At 48.0% G+C, this 25,265-nt stretch overlaps 9 protein-coding genes across 9 annotated transcripts; 2 read left to right on the forward strand and 7 right to left on the reverse strand.

Annotated features, from left to right (window-relative positions):
* Positions 1-171: 171 nt before the first annotated feature.
* GGS22DRAFT_150419 (thioredoxin-domain-containing protein) lies at positions 172-1,495 on the reverse strand. Its single transcript, XM_047959300.1, has 3 exons — positions 1,167-1,495; positions 934-1,038; positions 172-836 (listed from the first exon to the last, which is right to left on the reverse strand). The coding sequence occupies exons 1-3, from the start codon at positions 1,292-1,294 to the stop codon at positions 638-640; spliced, it is 432 nt and encodes a 143-aa protein (XP_047824089.1). The 5' UTR covers positions 1,295-1,495; the 3' UTR covers positions 172-637.
* Positions 1,496-2,971: 1,476 nt separating this feature from the next.
* On the reverse strand, positions 2,972-5,849 carry GGS22DRAFT_11090 (uncharacterized protein). The gene has a single exon (XM_047957943.1). The coding sequence runs from the start codon at positions 5,627-5,629 to the stop codon at positions 3,248-3,250; it is 2,382 nt and encodes a 793-aa protein (XP_047824090.1). The 5' UTR covers positions 5,630-5,849; the 3' UTR covers positions 2,972-3,247.
* A 4,348-nt stretch (positions 5,850-10,197) lies between these two features.
* GGS22DRAFT_11121 (uncharacterized protein) lies at positions 10,198-11,056 on the reverse strand. Its single transcript, XM_047957953.1, has one exon. The coding sequence runs from the start codon at positions 10,777-10,779 to the stop codon at positions 10,291-10,293; it is 489 nt and encodes a 162-aa protein (XP_047824091.1). The 5' UTR covers positions 10,780-11,056; the 3' UTR covers positions 10,198-10,290.
* A 971-nt stretch (positions 11,057-12,027) lies between these two features.
* On the forward strand, positions 12,028-13,770 carry GGS22DRAFT_11144 (Nuf2 family protein). The gene is made up of 2 exons (XM_047957962.1): positions 12,028-13,493; positions 13,561-13,770. Exons 1-2 carry the CDS (start codon positions 12,222-12,224, stop codon positions 13,672-13,674), a joined length of 1,386 nt encoding a protein of 461 aa, XP_047824092.1. The 5' UTR covers positions 12,028-12,221; the 3' UTR covers positions 13,675-13,770.
* On the reverse strand, positions 13,201-14,816 carry GGS22DRAFT_150428 (uncharacterized protein). Its single transcript, XM_047959301.1, has 2 exons — positions 13,561-14,816; positions 13,201-13,493 (listed from the first exon to the last, which is right to left on the reverse strand). Exon 1 carries the CDS (start codon positions 14,649-14,651, stop codon positions 13,866-13,868), a length of 786 nt encoding a protein of 261 aa, XP_047824093.1. The 5' UTR covers positions 14,652-14,816; the 3' UTR covers positions 13,201-13,493; positions 13,561-13,865.
* Positions 14,817-14,932: 116 nt separating this feature from the next.
* GGS22DRAFT_11171 (ARM repeat-containing protein) lies at positions 14,933-17,677 on the forward strand. Its single transcript, XM_047957971.1, has 3 exons — positions 14,933-15,054; positions 15,116-15,258; positions 15,324-17,677. The coding sequence occupies exons 1-3, from the start codon at positions 15,015-15,017 to the stop codon at positions 17,493-17,495; spliced, it is 2,355 nt and encodes a 784-aa protein (XP_047824094.1). The 5' UTR covers positions 14,933-15,014; the 3' UTR covers positions 17,496-17,677.
* Position 17,678: 1 nt separating this feature from the next.
* Positions 17,679-19,468, reverse strand: GGS22DRAFT_11150 (RTA1-domain-containing protein). Its single transcript, XM_047957964.1, has 4 exons — positions 18,949-19,468; positions 18,317-18,842; positions 18,185-18,259; positions 17,679-18,093 (listed from the first exon to the last, which is right to left on the reverse strand). The coding sequence occupies exons 1-4, from the start codon at positions 19,190-19,192 to the stop codon at positions 17,901-17,903; spliced, it is 1,038 nt and encodes a 345-aa protein (XP_047824095.1). The 5' UTR covers positions 19,193-19,468; the 3' UTR covers positions 17,679-17,900.
* Positions 19,469-19,986: 518 nt separating this feature from the next.
* GGS22DRAFT_150432 (putative 3-hydroxyisobutyrate dehydrogenase G6G8.5) lies at positions 19,987-21,995 on the reverse strand. The gene is made up of 3 exons (XM_047959302.1): positions 21,445-21,995; positions 21,207-21,380; positions 19,987-21,008 (listed from the first exon to the last, which is right to left on the reverse strand). The coding sequence occupies exons 1-3, from the start codon at positions 21,550-21,552 to the stop codon at positions 20,289-20,291; spliced, it is 1,002 nt and encodes a 333-aa protein (XP_047824096.1). The 5' UTR covers positions 21,553-21,995; the 3' UTR covers positions 19,987-20,288.
* A 402-nt stretch (positions 21,996-22,397) lies between these two features.
* Positions 22,398-24,913, reverse strand: GGS22DRAFT_150435 (DNA-binding domain of Mlu1-box binding protein MBP1). Its single transcript, XM_047959303.1, has 5 exons — positions 24,891-24,913; positions 24,807-24,829; positions 24,130-24,758; positions 22,903-24,073; positions 22,398-22,848 (listed from the first exon to the last, which is right to left on the reverse strand). Exons 3-5 carry the CDS (start codon positions 24,191-24,193, stop codon positions 22,815-22,817), a joined length of 1,269 nt encoding a protein of 422 aa, XP_047824097.1. The 5' UTR covers positions 24,194-24,758; positions 24,807-24,829; positions 24,891-24,913; the 3' UTR covers positions 22,398-22,814.
* Positions 24,914-25,265: the final 352 nt, after the last annotated feature.

Below are 25,265 nucleotides of genomic sequence, written 5' to 3' on the forward strand. Positions count from 1 at the left end.
CGGTATGTGTCAGATGAAATGTCATTGGGAAAAAGGCAGATGCGAATGCTATACTATTACAGCCTCTGCCATGCCTCAATTACAAGCCCCAATATTGCAGGAATATCCAACCTTCGAGGCACCAGGAGATTTTATCCACCGAGCTGTCCAATAAGCTTGCGTGTAAAGGGTTTGAGAGATTCAAAACGATTGTGTTGCCAATAAACATTAAAAATAATAAATACATTCTCAACCATTCAACTTACAATTCTGGGCAGTATATATATTATTCGATCGTCGTTCTGTCCTCTAAGATAGCTTATGTAGTCTCGTTCATTGGTGAATTAGTTTGACCCCACCAGTAGGAACAGATACCATGTGCAGCGACTTATACCGAGCCTCACATCAACAACAGGAAAAAAGAACCAGGAATTTGTTTAGGCAATGTCTTTTTTTTTAATTTATTGGGGGGCTATCGGAAGCCCGTGTCTATTCGTAGGATAGTGAATGTTCGTTCGCAAGAGCATCATGAAAACCCCTTACTCAAACACGCCGACTCTGGGATATCCTCTCAACCACCAGCCACGATCGCATGGCGCTCTAACAGCAAGGCAAGTACCTAGGTAATCTTCCGTCCCAACCAATTCGCGCAGGTCAATTAAGCCGCGATGGACTTCTTCAGCAGAGCGACGAGGGCGCCGGGGTTGGCGCCGATGAGCTTATCCTGCTGCTCGCCATCCTTGAAGATCATGAACGTTGGCATGGATGTGATGCCGAGTTCTTGGCTCAGCTCAGGAAGCTCGTCGACGTCGATCTTGGCGAAGAAGATGTCCTTGAACTGCTCGTCGTTCGAGTGGCTGTTATCAAAACCCGCCGTTAGCGACCCGCGCTCTCCCTATACCTGTACCTAGACAAGTATGAGGGATTTCGGGGACGTAGGTAGCAGAAACTTACTTCGCTAGGAGAGGCGCGATGGCCTTGCAGGGACCGCACCAGGTCGCGAAGCAGTCTAGGAGGACGACCTTGTTCTCCTTGACGGCCGTGTGGAAGGCGTCGGCGCTTTGCGCGATGTTAGCTAGAGTTCTCAGATCATGGGAGCGAAGACGGAGCTTTGGAGGGGTAAAGTGTAAAAGGTGAAGAAGCTGTTGGGGCGGGGTAGATAAGGCCGACCAGCCTGAGACACGTACGTGAGGATGTTGTGGACAGTCATTCTGGGCAATGTAGTGTGGAATTGACGAATAGGTGTGATATGCGACGGTCTATATACGGAATGTCTGAGTGAAGACTGGACTGTTCGGAAGAAGTTCGTTGACATGGAGAAGAAGAAAAAAAATAGCGCGGGGTGCCGGTGGATTTATGTATAATTTAGTTTCTCTGTCAGGAACGGGAAGGAAGTAAGGCTATGCCAAGGTTACTCTAGGTAATTCAGCTCTCGGTGTCATACAGGATTAGTTAATGGTTAACTTAGGCGTAGTGATATCTGCTTTCTTCGCATTGAGCAATGATGTAAATTCTTGATTTGTCAGTTTGTCCAATGACGTGATCCGAGCCAAGCCGATTCTCTTCTAGGCTATCGGGATGCACATGTGGTAACACAAGGTTATCGGGTAGGTCTGTGGCGTTCAGCCTCTTTTCGGCTTCCTACCCGTACCTACCTCATATGACAAACATTGTCAAACAATTCCCCGATTCCATACGTATAAGAAAGATTCCAAATAATTATGGACTTTGACATTGTTAGATCTAGGTATTTTAACATTAGTAATAACCGTAGGTTTGACACGAATATTCGGGATTTGAAACATAGTAACATAGAGTCTTCCAAATAATTCCTTTGCCTGACGTAGTCTCTTACTAAGAGATAGTACTCGACTACAACAATTAACTAACAGGTTTAAAAATAATCTGACACTAATCTCGTGCTCGAGTCGAAATTTTCGAAGATCCCGAAATCGACAAGTAACATCGATAGAAAATAGTAACAACCATCAACTCCTTTTTTAGTCCCCATCACCATTTTCGCCGTCTGTATCACGCCTTCACAAACACCCTAACAAAATCACTGTACTAAAATATTCATTTCATTGGAAACAAGCCCCCTTTTTCTCTTTTTCTCACAACTCTACAAGCTGTAATACTTCATACATTGTACATACAACATGACCAACCTAAAGCTCCAATATTACGGGCGAGGTAAGGGTATACATAAAAACGGCCCAACCCAGGTCGGCCTCGCGGATTTCCCAACACCTCTAAGTTTGATTTGCACTTCCAGTAATTTTTTTCCCTATCCCCGAACACCTAGTTCGCCGGCCTGCCTGCTTGCCGACTCGGGCTCGCTCGCCGAAGCCATATCTATTCGAAAAAAACCCCCTTGGAAATCAAATCGCGACAGATCAACTCACAACCCTTGGTGTTCTCGCACGGCGATGTGAGAGCGGAAGCCTACGCAATTTCGAAATGGGTATGCTTCAGATCCGATGCTGTAGGCGGCCTAGCGTGCGTGAATCTCAGATCATGACAATCCTGCCCGAGACACGGAGCTAACTGAATAGACAGTAGTATGTGCTATCAACATTTAGGTCGGCCAGTGTATGTAAAAGAAGACATTCCATGCAACTTTGTAGGCACTCCTCTCGGCGCCCGGGAAACCTCTGCACCATGGCAGAGGATGTAAGTGGTATCAAAAACAGGAAACCCGCCTCGCATAAAAACATAAATCCCTGTGGTATCGCAGTATATCAAGAATAGAAAAATAAAACAGTTCACAATTCACTCCTCCTTCATGTCTTCGGTTAAACCGGTAAATTCGATAAGGTCGCCTCATGTATCACCCCTGTGACATAATGAGTCGCTATACTCGATGAGAGCAAGTAGAAATTGGCTACATAAATAGTGAGTCTGGTAGCGCATTGGTGTTGATGTGATGACTTGGGCGACTTCGTGGGTGGTGCGAATAATTCGATCAATAAGTAGGCCAGGAGAGAGACCAGGTGGTTTATGATATTTTCCACGTTTTTTTCTGTTTTATTCGTTGAAACAGGTTAAGAAATATCGTAATGAGCGAATAAGGTCGGTGCTTGAGAGTGTAAAAAAAATATCAAATGAATGTGATGTAAACAGGGCTTAATATCTGCCTGTAAAAATGGAAGGAAAAAGGTAAATGATGGTTGTTAAATCGTCTCTCCTGGCTTAGATCGTGCACCTACCCGGTGCTAATCGTGGCTGTCAAACATCCGAACCAATCGGTTCCAGTCAACCCGCAGATTTACTGAGTGCCGTGTTCCATCATGCTTCTCCGAATCTCACCGGATGCACGGGGTGAGATCTCAAGCAGCTTGGCGCTGCCTGCGCTAAAGTTTCGAGCGTGCCCCTTGTCGAGATTGACACTAGTTGCCCTCTGCGGTTGAACAGGACTGTGACCCTCCTCTTCATCGTCACTATATCTCTCGGCATATTTGTCGTCGTCCTCAAAGGACTGGAGAAGACCTTCTCGGCTTCGCATTGTGTCTCGGTGATGCGTCACAATCGGGGTCTGGCCGACTGCGCCCCACTTAGCTTCCTGTTCGTCATCTTCCCCGTCACTGCTGGGACGAGCCTCGCCTGTGGACTTGCGATGTAATCCACTAGGAACGACGCTGTTCATGTACTCATCTTCGACGATGTTGCCGTCGTATGAAGGACGTCCTTCTGATTCACCTGAGAATGGGGCTTGGGCGTATTGTTGAAGAGAATTTCTCATGCCTGATGAGGCTCGCTTCCTGTTCATGCGACCAGAAAGCCAAGACGCTTCCGAATCGATAGAAGCAAGCGACATGGACTGAGGTGCCGGCGAAGCTTGTATTTCGTCTCGGTGCCATGAGATGGGAGTCGCCCACATGGCTTCGTGGTGACCAGAGGTAGGGGTATCGTAACGCATTGGGACATCGTCGGGGATTACGGGAAGAGGCTCGGTAGGCATAGGTTCGGCTTCCGGTGATGCCACACGCGAGTCCGGTGGAGAGAGCGGTAATTCGGGGAGGTCTTCCCGGAAGCGAGACATTGTTCGCTTGGGCATGTTAGGGTTAATTTTGCGTGGAACGAAGTTCGCATGAGACGGAGGTGGACCTCCCTGCATCGAATCCCGCGAGGTGTTCGAGAAAGATGAAGGGCCAGAACTACGTCGGTTCTTGCCCCATTTGAAGAACGATCTCCATGGTCTCGAGGAGCCGCTATCCGATACTCTTCCACCTGATTCAGCGTACTCAGGCTTGGTAGGAGCAGGTGACGGTAAATCGACATCGGTTCTCGCCTTGACGGAATTCTTCGGTGACTTTGAGCGCGATGTCCTCGATCGGATGAAACTTAAGATTCTTGGGCTTGAAGAGCGCGAAGACGGCGGCTTCTCCGGAGTAGACTCTGGCACATGCTCGGCTTCGGGAATCCTGGCTGGGGTAGACGGCTCTAGAGGGATGCTGTCCGTTCGATGGAATTCGTTTAACGGCTTCAGAGACTCATCACGGTTCTCTAAGTCTTCCCGTTCCCTACTTTCTCTCTTAGTCGAGTCGAGCGACCGTCTCCTTCTTGACGACGTGATGACCACTGAAGCTGGGTCGCATCCTTCGCTATCCATTTCACGGCCGAAAACGCCTCTCTCTAAATTTTGTGGCGGCGGGGTGCCACTTTTACGAGCTTCAGCTACTTCTGCTCGTTGCTTTTCTGCCTTCCTCGTGAGGCGTCTTTCTAATCTCTCGCGCTCCTTTTCTTTCTTTCTTTCTCTTCTCCGTTTATCTCGCTCCATCAACTCTCGTAGATCTGCTGCATCCAAATCGTCTGCCAAGTCGTCAATTCTCTTGTGAGCTCTGAGCGTAGCTTCGGGAATTGCGCCTCTATCGGCGAGTTTCCGCTTTGTCGACTGAGATCGGGTCAGTGCGGCGCTAACTGAGGGGCCGTAAACGGGATTTGTAGCACATCGCAGAGTCGGGCGAGGCGCAAGCGCTTCGAAAGTTGAAACTTTCCACGAGAGTTGTTCCGAATCAGACGACATAGCTGAATGGATAGAACCAGGAATGGGTAGGGACATATCAGAAGAGGGTTCGTCCCAACTTCTGTTTAGGCCAGTCCTGATCCGTTTGCTGTCCTTTTTCGACGGACGGCCACCTGTCCAAGCGTCCGCGGTAGGACGCGCTGGCATGAACTGGCTCATCGCCTTTATCTCGGCTTCTCTGACATGATCCTCCTTTCGTCTCTTACTCGACTTCTTTCGAGGTAAAGGTTGCCCTCGTCGCTTGTTTCCAGAATTGTCATGGTGCAAGGTGGGAACTCGAGTTGCGAAGTCCCCGCTGGACCCCGAAGCAATCCTCTGGCTTCCGTGTGCTTCATCATTGACGGGAAGGGGAGGCATTGATGCAACTTTACCCTTCTTGGATTTGGGAACACGGATAGAGTCTCGACGCCCTGGCGAGAAACTGTACGTACGAGGCCGCCGCTGTAATTTATTTGGACCATCTCGCTTTCCCCTAGGAGGCTCAGGGGTATTAATGGGTTCAGTCTGACTTCGCGACGGGGTTTGATATTGACGACCACGACCTGAGGCGTCGGCATCGGAATCGAGGGCTTGCGTTCTCGACCGCTTGCGCGAGCCCTTGCGGCGGAAAGGCCACAAGGCCATATTTCCGGAGTCCGATAGTCGGGCTCTGGTTTTTGGAAATATTGGCGAGGCTATATCGTGGCGCGCGATTGCGGGTTCCTATGGACGATGCTGGGTGACGATCGCTGCGGAATGATTATCGCCATGGGCGCGGATTAACTTGAGCTATGCATATAATCAATTAATTAAAGATCGGGCTGAACGTTTACAGTCGATTCGGATCGTCGAAATATATCGCAGATCAATCTGTATTATCGTATTCGAATTGATAGAATTTCGAAAACGGCTGTCGCACTGCAGCAATCGGTTGAGTCGGCGTTGGCGTTGGCGTTGACTTTTGGTGTTAAAGAACGCTGGATAGGTATATTGGTGTCCCTCTATACTTGAGTCGAACACCAATTAACAACAACCGAAAAAAGGGAGCTGATGTTGATAGCGATGCGTCGACGCGAATTGTTTCAATGCGTTTCCAGCGCAGGTATGTAGATGGAATTTTGTTCGTGTTGGAATGTTGCGGGCTGCGAGTTTTAGATTTGGGACCCAGAGCTGGTGGTTGTGGTTCGAAGGTGGTTCAATCTCCAGTGGGTTGTGGGTGTGGGCAGTGGTGGGTAGTGTAGTGGGAAAGAAATGATAGAGAGGGACTGTGGCGGTCGGCAGTGGGGATTAGAACGTAGAACTCACAACGGGCAGAACGGGGAAAGGAAACCTTGGAAAAAAATAAAAACGGGGGAGGGAGGCGTCGTTGGCGACTACCCTAGATAACTGCTATTTTCAGGCAGTGCCCAGGTGCGAGTGGCAGGGAAAGGGCGATTAAATGGGCATTGCGAAATGAAGTCACACCAAGGGGGGACTTGGGCTGATGTTTAACGGGTTGACGGGTACTGTGGACAATCACTTTTGGTGGGTCCTTAGCTGATGTAGATTTTTCACCATGCTACGTAGCATGTTAGTACTATATACATCGTAAAACCCTAGTCGCAAGCTATTCTGTCACACCTTTACAAGTCTAACAATACTTCCAATTTACTTACAGGAAGTATCTATCCTAGTTGTCTACCTGTACCTACATCATGCATGTAACATCCGAATCGCTACCAACCCGCCCCAAGCAGCCCAAGTTGATCCTATTAGGTACAGTGCTTTCGAAAAAGGAGCGGGTCGATGAGAGAAGAATAATTTAGGTAGATTTGGCGAACTCTCGGGGCACGAAGTTGTCGAATAAGTTTAAAATTTAAGATGGAGAATATTTCCGGTCTCGAGCCCCTCAATTGATTTTCAATATGAGGTTTGAAGTCTGAAATATGTATTCAAGGAGTCAAGATTGACTTACAATAGCATAACAGTAGGGTATGTGCTAAGAATGCAAGGCATTATCAAAAGTCAAGGACTAATCCAATTCACTCTTAGTATGGATCGTAACCAATGAAACAAGTCGTCAGCAACTACGCAGCTACGTAGGGATTGCCTATTACATGCCTACCGTCCTATTACCTACTTCGTACGTCCTCCTTCTACCTCTTTTAGTAACCCCCTTTTAGGAAACACTATGCCTACCTTGTCTTTCGATGTCAACACTAAAATCCTTAAGTCTACTCTTGTATGGCTTCTCTTAATATCATTAGTATGACATCGGAAGATAACATTGGCATAGTGCACGCTAGATAGCAAGGCATGGTATAGCGCAGGTAGTATAGCGGCACTTGAGAGAAAAGCCGGGTCTTTATTACCTAGACAGCTTAGCTCCAACCCGATCAGTCCGGTGATGTCAGGAACAAGGGAGAGCAGCAAGGTACCCATACGACACATGACTACTGCATAACCTCAACCATGAAAAAGATTGCTAGTCTGCTAGTCTGTTAATATGCTAGCGGGTTGTCCGAAACTTGTAAATTCATCCTATGTAATAGTGGATTATTATTAATGTGTAATGTTTCCTTGAGAGTCTATTAAGAGACCCCTTTTTTAATAATATGTCGCTTATCGTGAAGAGGGCAATACCTACACCTGTAGGGCAAGAGGGTTAAGGGCACTAGACTGCTAAGAGTCTCTCCAATGCCCAAGCACAGCGGGAACCCCCAGACGGCGGCACCACTAGCAGATCGTGTGGCGGCACGGTTTGCCGTTTGACCCATGCTACCATGTTGCCATGCCTCTACAGCGTACCAGCCTATGCCAACTTATGATCATTGATCATTGATGGCGGGTAACATCTATGTATACCTCCGTTATGGAGATTACTTCGACAGGCCGCATATGGACAAACCTTTTATTGATCGCTTAATCAAGAAATTCTTGGATCGTCGTGAGATAAACAGTGTTTTGCAGCAACCTTCCCCTTGTTCATTTGATAGAATCATGGAAATCACGTCAAATTGGTTCCATCAGCACACGTGCCCCCTAAATTGTTGAAGAATATAAGGGGCAAATACCGTTCAACAACCTATGCCAAGCCAATGGATTCTGTGCCTGTTACGCCGCTCCCGAATGAACGCTAAACGCCCACTGGCACCGCGTTCGTCCACTGCTAGTGTATGTATCCAGCACCGTACGCTAGGCGGGTTGCTCCGTTAAAAAGAAATAGGTAGGTACATATTATATGGATGTGTTACCGGCGAAAAAATCGGCGGCCGAATGCTCTCAACTTAAAAAAGGCTCGTATTCAAGACCACGCCAAGGACTTCGGTCACGAGGTAACAAGGACTCATGTAACTACAGTACCAAGCAGTTAACTCTCTAGTTCTCGGTGTTTGTACTGCACGAAATAAGCATCCTACCACCATCAGGAGACTCTTGAGCATAGATAACCTAGGAAGTTTAGCAGACCTACATACAATATCGTCATAGAAGTGTGTGTGTAAGTGGTAGAGTTTGTTAACGATGATCATATAGGGTAAAGCTTCGGGTAGGCAGGTTCAGAAATGGTAATGATATGCATTCCGGGCTTTACAGGACCCTCTAGGACGGCCGTAGGGCGGTCAATCTTTCCTCTCTCGTCACCCTTGAAAAGATGCCGAAATTTTCTGGGCTGCTGGGTTAGTTGTCTGGCCGTCTGGTTGTCTTATCCCCCGCCAGCCTGCCAACCTTCCAGCGAGTAAGCAAAAGTTGCAAATGCAAGTCGATATTAGTGATAGTCTGTCCGGCTCTCATTGGGAATCTGGATCTATGCCTCCCGCATGATGCGGGGGTTGTGTGTGGTAACTCAAACATGCTAGTTGCGCCTTCAGAGACTGACACGTAGAAAGTTGTGCGCTTGACACACGCATCTCCCCTGCGCCCGCATGCGAGAGAACGGTTCCTGAGAAGCTTAATGGACGATCGAGCCCAAACTTGCATTAAGATAAGGTCCTGTCTAAGTCTTTATCATGTCTTTCTAGCTAGACGATCAAGCTCAGAATGGTCAGTTTGCTTTTGACCTCGCTTCGAATGAGATATATTCTGATGATTGGATGCTTGGCTTCGATCAGAATTTTGTCGTGGCTTCTCGCTATAGCTTAGCTTGTTACATATCTGCAATGATGCTTGAGAAAAGCTAGACACGGCTTGTTGAACGCGTGCTATCTATCGTATACGACTCTCAATGATTGGGTATGATTGTTTTATAACAGTCATAGCAATCTATAACATAAGATAACTCGCACACGAGAACCTAAATTACCAATTAGAAGATTCAACGTTTGGGGGAGTTGATTGGTCACACAATTACCTGATAGCATTAAGCCTCAGCGAAGAAAAGCACTTACTAGACTGTTGTATCACAGTAAATCCTGATTGTGGCTGTATGTACCTAGGCAGAATAGCGTCAGAATAAATGGGCCATGTGTGAACCACCCGAAATGGTACTGTATTACACTGTGTTTTGATCTATCCCCTATCTTATCTAACTAGGAAATTGTCAGCTTTACCACAGCATTAAAGAGTCTAGGGGATAGTAAACTTACAGTGTATTACAGTAGTATTAATACATGGCTCGCACATGGCTCACTTATTCTGACGCTATTCTGCTAGGTAGGATCTGTATTTAGGTACAGAGCTGAATCTGAAATTCAAGATGAACCAGGTTGGAGCATGTAAAAATAAACGGCTACACTACACTACAGCCTCCCAGTCCAGGTCTTTTGGTTCTGGGCTGGATCTCGTTAACGTGAATTTCAGATCCATGGATATGGTACCTAGTACGCATCTCAAGCCACCCGCACTTTGTATCGTGAACTGATGCACTGGCCATCCATAGGTACCTCCGAGGTTTTAGATGGATTAGTAACACCCGGCGCCACTTACTTATTCGTATCCCTTCCCATTCACATTGCTAAAATTCATATTAATTGCTTCATAATAGGTAAGTGATGCCACATTTTGGAGTATGAAAGATCTTGTATTAAGAAATGTGCTAAGTATATCCAGCCTTGAGTGCCAACCATCTGAAAAGATACTTTAGCACATTTCCATCGCTATGTAATAATTGTCTTGTCCGAGAGTTATGCTACCAATGCAGTTGAAAAGTATGGTATCCTCCAAATGACGTCTATGGCGACGCTTGCTCCAAAGCCCATCCTCCCACCAAGTTGAACATCCCGCCCCTAGTCATAGGCTATAACCAACTAGGTAGTGAGGGCTCTTCAAGCCACTTCTATTCCTCAATAAGCGAGATGTCTTCTCTCGCCAAAACCCCACGTCTTGTCCGTTTACAAAGATAACCACGTTCCGCAGAAGATCAAGAAGATGGAGACCTGAACGATGGGCATAGCAACAGCGTCGACGGCAATGCCGGGAGCATCTGCGATCGGTAGGCCAAGAACAGTGCCGGCGGTAAGGTTGGCGGCAGCTCCGTCCATAGCAATCTGCGAAAGGTTTCCACATTGTTGGTTTAGCTGTACGTCCATCATCATTCCCATCAACTTCGGTGATTCGACATCTAGGATAGCGCGAGCGTCGAAGGTTCCTAGGTTGGAAGAGCGCAAGAAGGCGGCGCGATAGGTTGAGTTCAATCCGACGGTAGAAAGGTTGGCTACTCTCGCATAGTTCTGGCAGATGGGCGAAGCTGCGGCGGCTGCGCTTGGGCTTTGTCGGGGTACTAAAGCATCCAAGACTTCGGCTTGGGCTACTGCGATGTTGCAGATAGACAATAGGAGCACGAGGAACTTGAACGATGTTCGGAACATGGTGGAAGGCATCTTGTCGTTAAGGGGTTTAAGCAAGAGGCAAATTATTACTGATCGTCGGATGCTGTGGCCTGCCACGGAGCACTGTATTATTGTATATGGATACGGATAAAAAACGAACGAAGCGATGTTGAAGCGAAGGTTAATAGGCAGAGAGATCAACTCACGAGAAGAGAATAGAAGAGTGAGATTAGAACCTACATGAGAGGAAGGATCTGAATTAATCCTTTCTAGCGGAGGCAGAGTCGCAGGCGCCTAAGGGTCTACCAGGTTTCGGTCCAGGGTTATCCGACGTCTCAGATCCTCAGCCGGTCGTAAGATCCAGTCATCGTCAGATTCGCTATCATAGCCACATAGAAAACTAGCCACAATACGACGCTGACTTGGTACCTGTCTTCTGGGCACCGTCAACAGTGCCAATCCATCGATGAAGCCTTCATAACATCGTCATCCTGAAGATTATTATATAGATGAATTCAGAGCTGATTTATTTCACAAATACGTTTTGTAATTCGAAATCGGTAGGACCCATAACGGCTCTTCCACGCACAGACTTGAAGCTTGGCTAGCAGGCTAGTTCGACGATAGTGAGACTAATAGGGAATATACACCCCACAGACGGATATAGTAGTAGTATTTCTGCAAAGTCCAGTGTGATAGCCAATAATATGTATGTGATATCGGAGTTGAAGTACGCTGTAGTGATCAATGACAGAGCTGAATTGAGACGACATTGGATCGTCATTCGATAATAAGCTAACCTAGGTGCTCGGGACTGTTCAATATGTACGAATAGTTCTATCAATCGGAGAGTAATATTTATTCTGCTAAATAATGTTAAAATGCGTTTCTTCATACTAGACGATAAATCTCTCCTGTGTCGACATCTTTGCATTTCCCCCCTTTTTCGAGTCACTGAGTTAGGCGATATAAATAGTCCTTGGCATAATAAATCTTAGTCTTCTTAACAGTTACTTACTTATATTGTCAACTTCATTTCATTCTCAAGATCTTCGGTTATTTTAGAAGCAATCCATATAAAATTGGCTGAATTATAATTGATTCTACTCCACGATGGTGTCATAGGTATGGAGTACTCTGTATCAATATTTGTGTGGAGAAGGAATAAGGATAAGCTTCATAGCGGTTTCTAGTGCAAGATCGGACCAATTAACATAGCTGACCTAATCAATTAGTATTAAGTAATCAATTGTTTACTCACCCCCACATAGCAACCATACCAAAACATCCATCTCCCTAAACCTTTTTCGATTGACTATTCCATTCGATAACCTTAAACGTTTACAATCTGGAACGAATTATCGAAATATTTATTCCGCTTCGACATCCTACGCTAGAGTCATAGCAATTAAGTTCATAGGAGACAAGGCGTACGAAAACTCCACAAGAATTTCAAAGAGACGATCGCAAATACTGTACCCAACACCGCGATCATGTCGTACAATCCACGAATGTCGATTATCCCGCCGGCGCAAACCCAATCGCGCACGCGCAAGAAGGAGGAAGAAGCCGATGCATTCATGAGACTACCGGACAAGGAGATCGTCGGATGTATAACAGACATCGGGATCCCATTTAACGTTGCCGACCTGCAGAAGCCGAATCCTCTCCAAGTACAGATGATCTTCGAATGGTTCGCTGAATTGTTGTTGAATGCGACACGCGAGACCGTCGAGCCGGCTATGCGCGCTGCCGCCGAGGATGTCTGTGGAGAGTTCACCGATATCGTGCCCCCCGACACGCGCAACCTACTAGGCTTCTACGTCTCACTACGCAAGCTACTTCTCGAGTGCGGCATCACCGACTTTAGCTTCTCCGACTTGTACAAGCCCACCCACCCGCGCCTCGTCAAGATCTTCAGTTACCTAATCAACTTCGTTCGATTCCGTGAGAGCCAGACAAATGTCATTGATGAGCATTTCAACAAGGCCGAACAGACTAAGGCGCGGATCGAGACGCTGTATGGCGAGAACCAAGATATGGAGGCTAGACTAGACGAGATGCGACATAACCGAAGAGCAATGGAGGCTCAAGTGCGCGAGAAAACAGAGCGAAACGAAGAGCTGAAGAAAACTCTACTAGAATTACGACGGAACCAGGAGAGGGTTGCGGATCGACTAGATGGGGCTAAGCAGAAGAAGGCAGACCTGGCCCAGAGATTAGAGCAAAAAACAGCAGAGAAGATGTTGTTAAAGCAAGAAAGCAACAAACTGCGACCATACACCCTACAAAGTCCCCAAGCACTACAGACAAGTTTGACAGAGCTCAGCAATACTCTCAACGGAGACAAGTCGCACATAGATTCCCTAGATCGACGAGCAAGAGCATTGCAGACCTCAACTGATTCCTTTGGAGTCGTATCGACAGATGTGGCATCATGTATCAAACTCTTAGACGATATCGCGAACGAGTTGACAAAGGAGGAGGAGGAAAATGCTCGAAACGCGAAGCAACGAGACACATTATCAGAGCGTGGCAATAACGTCAGAGAAGTGGAGAGGACAGAAGCGTTGCTACAAAGGCAGTTAAGCAAGTGGAATGAACGCACGGAGAAGCTACGCGATCAGAGTCGAGAAAAAGCCCAAGAAGCGACGAAGAAGATGGAGGAGCTCCGAGCATTGCACAAGAAACTGACGGAAGAGAGAACGGCGAAAGGTAATGAGATCGAAAAAAGGAGAGTTCGGATCGAACAAACTGAGAAGAAGGTAAGCTTATCTCATTTACATTACACATTTACTTTCAGTCCTTAGTACATTGCTAACATAGGAATAGATGTTGGATCTCAAAGAGAACATCGAACGTGAGGTCCATGCGGCATACGATGAGTATCTGAAGATGGAGTCGCACATCAAACTGTACATCACAGAGATGGAACAGGCTATTTGATTACTATCCCTTATCTGTTTGGTGCATATGTGACGAGATCATGATGGGGATACCACGGCAGGCGTTCGGGTGTTGAGGGCCGGTCAAGGCTTAGACAGTCTATATAGGTAGACATGAAGTTCATAATCAACGTTTCGAGTATCCGAAAACACAGACAATTGATAAAATATCCATCAAAATATTTTTCTTTTTCATCCCTTGATATCAGCATCAGGGTGTTCTTTATCTTCAGAGCCCCCCGTATCCCATTCCCCACGCTGGAAATGAAACCATCTTTTCATAACCCTTCCCACCTCCACAGTCCGGCCGGTCCAACCCCCTTCTTCTGAGTCGGGACCCAGCCTCCGACCACCGCCGCTTAGAAAGGGGACAACTTCCTTCAGCATGTCTTGAAACGGCTGTACGGAGTTGTGCTTTCGGGGCTCGATGATGACTGTCTCCCAATCTAATCGATGACCCAGCTCTACTAGCGTGGAAGCGGAATTTCCAAGACCCTGCGCGCTCCATTCGCTAGTGTCGCGATGCATCTCTAGGAACCCATACAATATTATATGTGGCGGGTGTCTCCCCGTAGAGTTGAAATTGGCCGGGGGAACTGGGATTTTGGAATCATCTGGTGAGAAGACGGACAGGTAGGCGCGGAGATGTGTGACAGTAGGGATGTATATCACGCGAATATGTCGTGATGTAGCAACCTGGTAAAGAGGAGATGAGAGAAGTCTCTGCTTTTGTCTGGCCTGCTCCTCATCAACACTGCGAACAGTCGGCGTGACGCCAGGCAGCGGAGTTTCTGCCCCTTGCTCGACAGGAACTGGCTCCTCAGGACCTTGGTATACATCGTCGGCGAGGCTTGCAAGAAATTCCTGCCGAGAAGAACATATTATAAGAGTAGTAGGGTAAACGTGACAATTTAGGATATAAGTGAGAAGTTCGGAGGGCAATGCTGGAGATAAGATGAGGAAAGATGCCGAAGACATGGATATTGTGACTTCATAGTGGCCATCCTATAATCTCAATAGGGAGATGCAAAGATAAGCTATCCAATGTTCTGCATATCTATTTGAACTCAAGGTACCTATTCTTAAAGTGTCGTATCCATACAAAGTTGGATCCGCCGTCCCGGATAGAGTTGATCGAAAAACGGAGGGAGTTGCGATGGTGTATTAAGGTTCCACAAAAAGGCGGGACAACGGACTTAGAAAGGTCCCCCTACCCCCGTCCCCACCAAAAGCTCAGCATTCAACTTTCTTCCACCGACGTCACACGCTCCTAAGAACATCTACAATAACGCGATCGACGTAACAGCTTACGAGCTGTATGCGCGCGCCTATTCATACATCATGGAGTCAATCTCTCGAATATCCAACTTACTAGAGAGTGGTAAGAACGATTACCTCCTAAGAACTACGCGACTCAAGCGGGCTAACATTTATCACCGTAGCTCGGGAGCTCACCCTCGACGCAGCCCAAGCCGCCCGGAGTTCTCGAAGCACCACACGAACATTACCTGTACCGCAACTCAAAAAGCTCCTAGATAGTCGAAATGATCGTGAGGTGCTCGATGGACTTCGGCGCGTCATCTCCGTACGCTTCAGCCCTTCTCTCCTCGACCATTAGAGTGCGCCAGCTGATCGATCCTACTTAACCAGATGATGTACCGCCAGCAGAAAACCCTACCCTTCTTCTCCTCTGTCGTCAAGAATGTAGCATCGCCGAACATAGAAATCAAGAAACTTGTATACATATACCTCATTCACCATGCCGAACAAGAACCAGATATGGCTTTACTATCCATCAATACCATCCAGAAATCCTTGTCAGATTCGAACCCTCAAGTACGAGCCCTCGCCCTACGTACCATGTCCGGTATTCGAGTCCCAGTCATCAGCCAGATCGTCTCGTTAGCTATCAAGAAAGGTGTGGTCGACATGTCTCCCCATGTGCGCAAAGCCGCTGCTCTTGCTATACCGAAATGTTACCGTCTCGAACCGAGTACTCTGCCGCAATTGTTAGAAAACTTGACGACACTCCTCGGTGACAAGCAGTACTTTGTTGCTGGAGCTGCCGTTAGTTCTTTCAACGAGATATGTCCCGATAGAGTGGATTTGATTCACAAGCATTATAGGAGTCTCGTCAACAAGGTCGTCGATATGGATGAATGGAGCCAGCATGCGATGCTAAGGATGATGTCAGTTTACGCACGGAAATGCTTTCCGAGGCGAACTAGAAGTGCAAAAGCAAAGGACAAGTCGGCAGATCTCCAGGACTTCTACGGGGATGCTTCATCGGAATCTATATCGGAAGGGGAGCAAGTGATTGTCCTTGACCCAGATCTTGTCCTATTGCTTAACAAAATCAAGCCACTTCTCCAAAGTAGGAACTCTGGAGTGGTGGTGGCTGTAGCCCGTTGCTATGTGGATATAGGTACAGCCGAATACACAAAAGCTGCCGTTGGACCCTTGGTTGCTCTTTTGCGGGGAGCGCAAGATATTCAACAGGTTGCGCTCTACAACATAGTTTCCGTCTGTCTAGCACACCCAGAGTCTTTCGTTAGACATGCGTCCCATTTTCTTGTCCGCGCTACTGACACAGCCCCGGTGTGGGAATTAAAGCTTGAGGTTCTCACATTAATCTTCCCTCATAGCCCCTTACATACGAAGAGCCTCATACTCAATGAGCTCGAACACTTTTCTCGCGGGACGAATAAAGCTCTTGTTCGCGAGGCCGTACGAGCCATTGGCCGTTGCGCGCAGGGAGACCCAGCAACCGCATCCCGATGCATGCGACTTTTACTCGGACAAATAACAAGTTTAGATGGCACACTAGCTGCCGAGTCTCTAACAGTGATCCGACACCTTATTCAGCAAGACCCTCAAGCGCACGTAGGAACTGTCGTGCGCTTAGCAAAAAACCTAGATTCTGCAACCGATCCACAAGCGCGCGCAACCATCGTCTGGCTCGTAGGCGAATTCGCCGGTCTGAACGGCGAGGACAACATCGCAGCCGACGTGCTACGTATACTCCTAAAAGAATTCGCAGACGAGTCCGAAATCGCCAAGCGGCAGATCGTCTTACTCGCTGCAAAAGTGTACCTGCATCACCTCAACCGAGTTACCGAAGCACAGAAGTCGGAGGAAGAGAGCAAGGAACCTCCTCCTAACTCAGAAGACCACCCCATAGCCCGTCTGTGGAATTACGTCCTGCTACTCGTCCGGTACGACACCTCGTATGACCTCCGCGACCGCACGCGCCTGTACAAAGCCCTGCTCAGCGTGCCCCAGCTCGCGACCCTCATGCTGCTAGCGCCTAAACCGGCGCCGCAGGCCCCGAGCCCGTCGGAGACCCGTAGAGGGTTTGCGTTGGGGTCCTCAGCGCTAGTCCTTGCGGGTGGCGGCGGCGTGCATGGTCTTCGTGGCTACGAGGCCCTGCCCGACTGGGTCGCAGAGGGCCGCGAGCCGGACCCGAAATTAAGAGGTGTGGAGGGCTCTAGAAATGAGTATGCGGATGAGAAGAGGGTCGTGCCTGCTGCGCAGATGCTTGGGGATGCGCGCGGCGGGGTGGTGAGGAGTAATGGGTTATCCTCTGCGGCGGCGGCGGGAGCGGGGATGGGTGCGAAGACTTTGGATGATTGGCTTGCTGAGGATGAAGAGGATGATGGGGAAGATGAGGGTGGGGAGGAGGAGAGTGAGGAGGAAGAAGAAGAAGAAGAAGAAGAAGAGGAAGAAGAGTCGGAGGAGGAAGAATCTGAAGAGGAAGAGGAAGAGAGCGATCAAGAATCGGACGATGCGAAGGCTGAGTTGGAAGGGTTCCTTAATCGTTAGCGTTATACTCTCTTCGCGTCCTATAATCCGAACGCTCTTACGGATTTTTTGGAATTGGGGTGGTGGGATAGAAGCTCTTATGGGTGCATTGGGACTCGCTACATAGATTTGGAGCATCACTGGAGCATTAAACCATGCCCTGTTTATGGATAATGAAGAATCGTTAAAGCATAAGACTTAGTATTGGGATGGAATGTTTTGATGGCTGTTTAAGGTGCATGTTAGATCACTTAAGGGGTCTCGTTTAGAGCAATGGCATCCATATCCACGTCCGTAAGCAAGGGGCCTCAGTTCTATCTAATGCGAAAAAAGCATAAAATCTAGCTATATCTTCCATCCATAAAAACAGATCGCTCCCCTGTAAACCCAAACGACATGAATTGTCTACACCATCGAAGTCCGCGCCTATACGCTCGAGACCTCCTCCGGCACCGTCTTCCGCTCCACCAGCGTCCCCTCGTCACCCGATATCACGGGCTCTTCGGGCTTCTCGGACTTGGCCGTCCTCCTAAAGCGCTGGGCTTCGCGCTCAGCCATGTCGGGGAAGAGGAAACCTGGCGGAAAGGCGGTGAGGAGGATCACGGGGATGACGATACAGCTATAGACATGGTTAGATCGGTTCAGCAATTGTATTCCCCCCTTTCGCGACAAGGGGTACTAAAAAGAGAAAGGGGTTCAAGCGAACTTACAAGCCCTCGAGAACCACAAACGACGGCTCGTCCTGCATGATAGGGTTTCCCCAACCTCCCGCCATCTCCGCGATTCTTCAACCCGTCAGCATGCGCACTCATATCCTCAACAGCAGAGGCAGAGAAACTCACCGGTAAATACACCTCACCAAAATCCCGACATACGCACCCGCAACAGCATACACGAACGCGCGGAACCTCCCATCCCTCCACGTCGCCAGCGCGCGGCGATCCGAGTCCCCCAACACCGCGCTCTCAACACCGTGCATACCCCTCACCCACTTCTTGACGCGTAAATAGTAATCCACAACCATAACCCCGAACCCTCCCAACACAGCGCACTGCAGCGCGATTCCCGCGATAATCACGCGGTCCCCGGAGATCAGCAGCTCGGGACGGGTATACCCCGCGCTAGCGGCGAGACTCCCCCCGATGGCCTGGAGGATGAGACAGGAGACGTCGGCGGGGACGAAGATGAGGGGGTAGAGACGCGGACGCAGACGCGAGAGGGAGGGGGAGAGGGAGAGGGTGATGTGTTTGAGGGTCAGGTAGATCGAGATGCAGATGAGTGTGGGCGCGAGGATGATGGCGCAGATTTGCGTCTGGAAGGCGCTGGAGTTCCAGGGGTTGGTGTGCAGGAGGATGCGGGAGATGTAGCCTGGGGGGGTTGTTAGTAAGGGGGTTGGAGGGATGGGATGGTGTATGGTATGTATGTATGTATGTGTTAAGGGGGATAGTGGTGATGGGCTGAGATGGGAACGTACCTGCGAATTCGAGAATACATCCCGCGGTCAAGGCTAGGGAGTATCCCCAGGTCCGCTTCCAGATACCGGTTGTGGCGAGGCCGATTATACATGCGCCGAAGGCGGCGGCGAGGAAGGCGTTGACGCCGAGGTTGGGATAGTAGCCAAGTACCGTTGCTTCGACGGGGCAGACGGGGCTCACTTCCGTGCAGAGGCGGAAGGAGATGCGTTGCGGCGAACCTGTGCTGTTCGTGCCGTTCGACATCTTGTGGAGCGTTTCTCACAAACTGTTTCTCTCCCTCTTCCTTTTTCGAATCTTGGTGACTGTCTAAACGTATGTGTATCGACTTGAGGAGGTGCTTATCGTAGGTATTTATAAGGACTTCGCGTGAGTAAGCACGGATATTAATATCATAGCAAGAGGAGTAAATAGGTAAAATAGGTAGGACAATAAAAAGAGTATAAATAAGTTGATTTATAAATAAATTTTATCAAAGAGCAGTCATAGCAACGGGTATCATAGGTACTAAGTAGGTATAGACAGATCGAAGAAAAGGAATAGAAGGATGGGAGATCCTAGCAAGCAGAAATCCGGCAGTATGGTAAGTTAATAAGGAAGCGTGGGAGGCTCAAGGATTATGGGATATTTCAGGCGAATCGGTGGCCATCGTGCCACGGATAATCTGATATCTCGGCATCATCGATGGGGGTGCGATCTCGAACCGAGTCACGAATACGGGGATGGCGCAAGGATGCGGTGCGGAAAGAGATCGAATAATGCCCGCGAGTAGGTTACTAAATGCGGTAAAGACGAGAGATGTGTCGCTTAACCGATCTGACAGGCCTTATGTGGGCTTCTAGAACCCCCGGTGCCCAGCTCGGTACGCCAACCGAGCAATCGAATCGAATCTTCCTCCAGCTGCCAAGTCTTGACATTCAAATACCTTGGTTGCATCTATTGGTCTTGGTCTCTTTACTAAAGGATTCGGTTGAAAAGGTTGTACTACCTGCCTACCTAGGCCTGCTGGTCTGAATAATCTCTCCGGTAATTTAAATAAGCGTCTTTAGTTACCTTCAAGGTTGTTGTTATATCGTTGAAAAGGACCTAAAATATGAGATCGATCCGAACCAGAGGCGGATAAGGCCACATCCGGGACGCTACGGCGGCGCCACGCAGATCTTTTGACCCGGAACATGTACCCGTATTGGGTGCTTATTCTCATAATCAACATTTTATGTTTGGTTAAGATGCCTATAATTTATAGGTACTAGGTGATCAGGTAGTCAGGTAGTATTCATCGACAGTTCGGAGAATTGAGGTCTCAGATATCTATAATATCTTTCAATTAAGTATGTATGTCTCATTCCTTACCATCAAGAAATCTATAAATGACGGAAAAGTCTCTACCTTTGCACGACTCTACTTGTTCCGCCGTCTCGTAGACTTCCCTTGCTCGGTCGCCCAATTCTAGCTTTGCGCCAGCTTCGTTAGCAGCCACGATAGCGAGCTTTAAATCTTTCTTCATCAGACTAATGCCGAACCCACCAGAATAGTCACGGCTGGCCGGCGCACCTTCAACTACACCTTTTACCGGATTATTGACCTCGCTAGGCCAGCACTTACCAGTGCTAACATTGATGATATTCGCCAACGTCTTAGGGTCAAGTCCCCATCTAATACCGAGATTCATAGCTTCGGCCGTTGCAATGTTGTTGATCGCCAGCAAATAATTGTTGGCTAGCTTTGCGCTAAGCCCATTGCCCTGAGCGCCGCAATGCAATACTCGTTTTCCCATTCGTAGCAGTAATGGTTCTAGTCTTGGCACTAGAGCATCAGGGGCACCCAGCATAAAGGTTAACGTGCCTGCAGCAGCACCTACAACGCCACCCGACATAGGAGCATCCACAAATTGCCCTTGGTTCGCATCTGCAACCCACCTTGCAACCTCTCGGGATGATGAAGGGTCAATGGTTGAGCAGTCGATATATACCCTTTCTTTCCTGGGTAAATCTGGAGATAGTATCTCTCGGTACACACTCTTCACATGAGATGGTTCAGGTAGCACTGTTATTACAATGTCCTACGAAGAGTCGGTTAGTCTCGAAAATCTAACATTGCTCCGATAAATCAAATAGTGATATGAATAAACTCTTCAGAGGATTGGCTTTAGTGTAGGTTGATAATCACAGGAAGGCCGGCGAACCGACCCCAACTTAGATCATAGATAGAACAGACTCATCATAGAAACACCACGGGATTGAGGTAGAGTGAAGCTTACCGAATTTTTTGCAGCATCGTTTGCACTATGCGAAATTTCAACAGCGGCGCCACCAATTTGAGAAGCTTTCATCTCTTCAGCTAGACGTTTTGTAGCATCATTGTTGATATCGAACAGGCTAACAGAATCATTGGAAGAAAGTTTCGACTGGAGATTTTTGGCCATCTGGTAACCCTAAATTTGCATTCGTTAGCATTTTTGGCTGTCGGGTATTGAGAAAATGAAGCTCGGGACATACCATTTGACCTAACCCGACAAAACCATAACTCTCCAACCGTTTTGGTGTTGTCGAGAAAGCTCGCTGTTGAGCTCTAAAGAGACTCCGTGCAACCAGATGTACTCTCATACTTCTTAATGCCGAATTTCAATTATTCTGAACCTAGAATACATAGGTAAGATCAAATCGAAGCGTCGTTACACGCTGTGAGTCGTTACACATTGGGAGAGAGAAGATCAAAAGTCAGTTGGAGACTTCTCCAAGCTCTCCAAAGCCCTGGAAAGTCGCGGGGTACTGGGATGATCCGAGGGCAGTCATAGCACAGAACCGACCATTGCCGATTCTAAGCTGTGTCTTTGAGCCCCAGAGATCCAGTGACCTTCAATGGATCAAGGGATTTGCAAGCTACCTAGGTACACATTGCGCACACTACACACATTGTGGAATTTGTGGTAGACCATAGTGGTATCTCAATCCATTAGGACTTCGGAAACGTCTCCAAATGCATCTCGACACGGACGTCAAAGAATTGTTTGGTTAAGACAAAATTGCGTTTCTTGTTGAGGGAAAATTTGAAATTTAAATTGGGAAAACGAGAAAAATAAAATGAAATCGGGAAAAAATTTTCGACCCTTGTATTGGGAAATTTAAAGCTTGGGCCACCGGGCTAGAACTGGTGGGACCCCTACCCGTTTGTTATCCGTTCGTTATCCCTTGATGACTCGAGACTGGGGAAGTCACATCCACAGATCCAACTAGAAAGGAGCCGCATCATGTTGGCGCTTGGACTTACGTACATGTGCATGTACTATAACATCAAACGTTACCTAAGTACAAGATATATGGATTTATTCTCATAATGATGGTTTCTGTTCCTGTATGGCGACGAGGGACATTCGGACGGACTTGGGATAGCGCCATAGACACGTAATTTCTTTGTATTCTCATCAAGATAAATATCTACTTACATATCTTCCTTGTTCTACACAGATATTGTAATCCGTAATTTGATATCACCGAGGATTCTCTCAACTTGACAAATCACAAATACAGATTAACGAGTGAATTTTCTCTTTTCATTATGGATTTATCGGGATCTGTAGAGTACGATGAGCCCTCGCTTCTGGGAAGAGGCCACCGAAAGGGGATGGATGTATACATAAGCTATTCCATATAGCTTCGCGAAATCAGAACAGCCGGTTCTGAGCAACTGGGGGTATGTGCAAATATAACAGACGATTGACCGGGCCTCCCCACCAAATTCAAACCCCCTGTGAAGATGCCTGGGTTTATTATGACGAGGGGAACAGAGTGATGATGGAGGCAGGATGGAGACTAGTTGGCTAAACAATCAAGAAGACACTGAGAAGAAAAAGAAACATCGTGATGGTCTAAAATACGCCCATAACGTACGGAATTAAAGCGCTAGAACGAACGGTTAGCTTCCCACAATCACAATGGAAGGAATTCAAAACTCACCCAACCGCAAGGGTTGCACTAAGACCAACCAATGCCCGGTTTCTGACACGTTCCTTTCTCAGCTGTACCTCCGTCTTTTCAGTCTTGGCCTTCTTAGATCGTGGTTCATCCGAAACTTCGACAGGATTTTCTACCTCCTCTTCCTCTTCATCAGCAGCAATATCGTCGACCTTCCGCTTGCCCTTGCTACTCGAGCCAGACGATGCCGCGGTTTCAGCAGCAGCGATTCTCACCATTTCCTTCGCCTCCTCAATCATTCGAGCAGCTTCTTCATGGCTAGGTTCTCCGCTAATAGGGAGTTCTAATTCGACAGCAGTTTGTGTCGTCTCAACGTCACCGTGGAACTCGACTTCCTGGCCAACCTTGATTTGCACCTTAGGCTCTTCCTCAGCTGGTGCAAAGATAACAGCAGGTTCCTTCTCAATGGTCTTGATGGCGACCTCCGAAGTAGCGGCGGTAGACGCAGCATCCTCGTCCGTCTTGGTGCCATTCGTCGCGGGCTCAACTTCTTCCCTCACAGGTGGGATATCTGTAGGGGAGGGTTGAGGTGCTGCAGCTTTAGCAGTTCGTTTCCGTGGAGACGCGATAGCTCGTTTCTTTGCGGGGCTAGCTGAACGGCGGGCTCGCGTGCTGCGGGGGAGCGATGACGGGGTCGGCGGTGCAAGGACTGGCTGTGCAGGCAGTGAAGCCTCGAATTTGGGTGGCGCCGTGATTCTCTTAGGAGGGCTATCTGGAGAGTTTGTGATGGCGATGTCGGCCGGGTCTAAAAGAGCAGAAATCCAAGGAGTGACTCGATACTCGTCGGCGAGAGCCAACGCTTGCTCAGGCGGGATCCAGACATTCCCAGCCGTCTCCTCGTGGCTAGTTGTAGGCAACGACTTGATGAACTTTCGCTCCATCTCCTCTTCGACCGCTTCAGCATAAGGGAAAGTCGCCTTGAACATTCCGGTCGCAGATACGTATCCGTCTTGACTACGACGCATAAGGAAGTACGAGTTCGGAGAAGACTTAAAGATGCCCGAAGTGATGCCCTTCGGCAGAGGAGCTCGCAGGTGCGCATAGTCGAAAACACCTAGGCTTGATGGATCGATATCACCAGCAGTGCCTGCAGCAACCATCTTCGCAGTCAATTGGGTCTGACCCAGACGTCGGCGCGAAACCAGCTCATGATCTAAAATCGTGTCAGCGATGCAAATTAACAATTAGTAGATGTGAGGATTTCAGTACAAGGAGGGATATCATCCGTCATCAGAGGGTTATGTTTGTTGGGAAGATGTCTCGGAGTGGCCATTTTGCGAGGTTTCTAAGACGCGACCGAGAATCAAGGCTTTTTTTGCGCGAAAGATTTCGTATTTGATTTGAATTCGCGACGGGCGATCAGTGCCAAATAAGACCAGAATTAAAAGGAATCAGAAGAACTGGGGCTGGTCGCCGGGTTAGCAGTTGTTTGCCATGGAGTCGCGCGTAAATGCGATGCGATGCGATGTCGCCGGTCGCCGTGGAAGCGCGCGAGCTTACGCCCTCTCGAATAGGCGGGTCGCCAGGATGGATCAGACTCACGTTATGTGGAAATTCGTCAGGAAGAGAATACTATTTTATGTATATAAAAAAGGCTATACACCAAGGTTGACAGTCTTGGGTAATAAGTGAAGATGAAAAGAGAATTCTTTTGATCACAAATAGTACTGAAGGAAAGGGGTCGATGCAGATGTGACACCCGGCGCAAAGAAATCGAGACGATTTTTTGAGGCGAATGTCAAGGAAAGGGACAAGGTCGAGAAGCACTTGAGGGAGGGTAGGCGAAGAGAATTGGGAAGAAAGCTGGGGGGAAGGACCCGTTCGCGTGCTGCTACCTGCTAGTCAAGGTGTCAGCACCAGTCGCGAAATAGAAATTGATGAATTACCTCGAGGGGCTTAGCCTCCCCCGCTTTTACTAATGGTTAATCCAATCGAGGAGAAGGGAAGCTACAGGGGGTATAATCTCCTACTTCGCAGAGAGCGATAAAAGCTCGGACCAGAACCTTTTCAGGAACACACGTGTTGTACTCAGTTCATCGCGACTGCAGCTAACACCAAATAAGAATCGGCGGTTGATGAAGTACTGCGCAGTACAGTTGGACAGTATAATGATACAGTATTAAAGGCTGTCATTCACTGTACTACCTAGGTTATCTTCTGGAATTTAGTTTAAGCATGAGGGCAACTTCGATTCTTCATATTGTAAACTCACTTTTAGCAATCTGGATCAATATGATTCGATCTCATTCTTCGGAATATATCATGTCTTTACTTATAAACAATATCCACCTCAAATTTAAAAGCACCTTGAATTCCAGCTCATATCTACAGAATAGAAAATGGGT

Source organism: Annulohypoxylon maeteangense (assembly GCF_022496945.1).
Source record: "Annulohypoxylon maeteangense strain CBS 123835 unplaced genomic scaffold GGS22scaffold_1, whole genome shotgun sequence".
NCBI classification, from domain to species: Eukaryota; Fungi; Ascomycota; class Sordariomycetes; order Xylariales; family Hypoxylaceae; genus Annulohypoxylon; species Annulohypoxylon maeteangense.

Excerpts from the sequence above, each read along its gene's own strand:
- GGS22DRAFT_150419 (XM_047959300.1), bottom strand. The coding sequence starts at position 1,294 with ATGTCAACGAACTTCTTCCGAACAGTCCAGTCTTCACTCAGACATTCC. Across the intron at positions 1,039-1,166 it reads ACTGTCCACAACATCCTCAC|CGCCGACGCCTTCCACACGG; the intron begins GTACGTGTCTCA and ends CATCGCGCAAAG. Across the intron at positions 837-933 it reads ATCGCGCCTCTCCTAGCGAA|CCACTCGAACGACGAGCAGT; the intron begins GTAAGTTTCTGC and ends TTTTGATAACAG.
- GGS22DRAFT_11090 (XM_047957943.1), bottom strand. The coding sequence starts at position 5,629 with ATGGCCTTGTGGCCTTTCCGCCGCAAGGGCTCGCGCAAGCGGTCGAGA.
- GGS22DRAFT_11121 (XM_047957953.1), bottom strand. The coding sequence starts at position 10,779 with ATGCCTTCCACCATGTTCCGAACATCGTTCAAGTTCCTCGTGCTCCTA.
- GGS22DRAFT_11144 (XM_047957962.1), top strand. The coding sequence starts at position 12,222 with ATGTCGTACAATCCACGAATGTCGATTATCCCGCCGGCGCAAACCCAA. Across the intron at positions 13,494-13,560 it reads TCGAACAAACTGAGAAGAAG|ATGTTGGATCTCAAAGAGAA; the intron begins GTAAGCTTATCT and ends ACATAGGAATAG.
- GGS22DRAFT_150428 (XM_047959301.1), bottom strand. The coding sequence starts at position 14,651 with ATGTCTTCGGCATCTTTCCTCATCTTATCTCCAGCATTGCCCTCCGAA.
- GGS22DRAFT_11171 (XM_047957971.1), top strand. The coding sequence starts at position 15,015 with ATGGAGTCAATCTCTCGAATATCCAACTTACTAGAGAGTG. Across the intron at positions 15,055-15,115 it reads ATCCAACTTACTAGAGAGTG|CTCGGGAGCTCACCCTCGAC; the intron begins GTAAGAACGATT and ends TTATCACCGTAG. Across the intron at positions 15,259-15,323 it reads GACTTCGGCGCGTCATCTCC|ATGATGTACCGCCAGCAGAA; the intron begins GTACGCTTCAGC and ends CTACTTAACCAG.
- GGS22DRAFT_11150 (XM_047957964.1), bottom strand. The coding sequence starts at position 19,192 with ATGTCGAACGGCACGAACAGCACAGGTTCGCCGCAACGCATCTCCTTC. Across the intron at positions 18,843-18,948 it reads ATGTATTCTCGAATTCGCAG|GCTACATCTCCCGCATCCTC; the intron begins GTACGTTCCCAT and ends CAACCCCCCCAG. Across the intron at positions 18,094-18,184 it reads TTTGTGGTTCTCGAGGGCTT|CTGTATCGTCATCCCCGTGA; the intron begins GTAAGTTCGCTT and ends CCATGTCTATAG.
- GGS22DRAFT_150432 (XM_047959302.1), bottom strand. The coding sequence starts at position 21,552 with ATGAGAGTACATCTGGTTGCACGGAGTCTCTTTAGAGCTCAACAGCGA. Across the intron at positions 21,381-21,444 it reads TTGTCGGGTTAGGTCAAATG|GGTTACCAGATGGCCAAAAA; the intron begins GTATGTCCCGAG and ends ATGCAAATTTAG. Across the intron at positions 21,009-21,206 it reads ACGATGCTGCAAAAAATTCG|GACATTGTAATAACAGTGCT; the intron begins GTAAGCTTCACT and ends GACTCTTCGTAG.
- GGS22DRAFT_150435 (XM_047959303.1), bottom strand. The coding sequence starts at position 24,193 with ATGGCCACTCCGAGACATCTTCCCAACAAACATAACCCTCTGATGACG. Across the intron at positions 24,074-24,129 it reads GACGGATGATATCCCTCCTT|ATCATGAGCTGGTTTCGCGC; the intron begins GTACTGAAATCC and ends ACACGATTTTAG. Across the intron at positions 22,849-22,902 it reads AGTGCAACCCTTGCGGTTGG|CGCTTTAATTCCGTACGTTA; the intron begins GTGAGTTTTGAA and ends CGTTCGTTCTAG.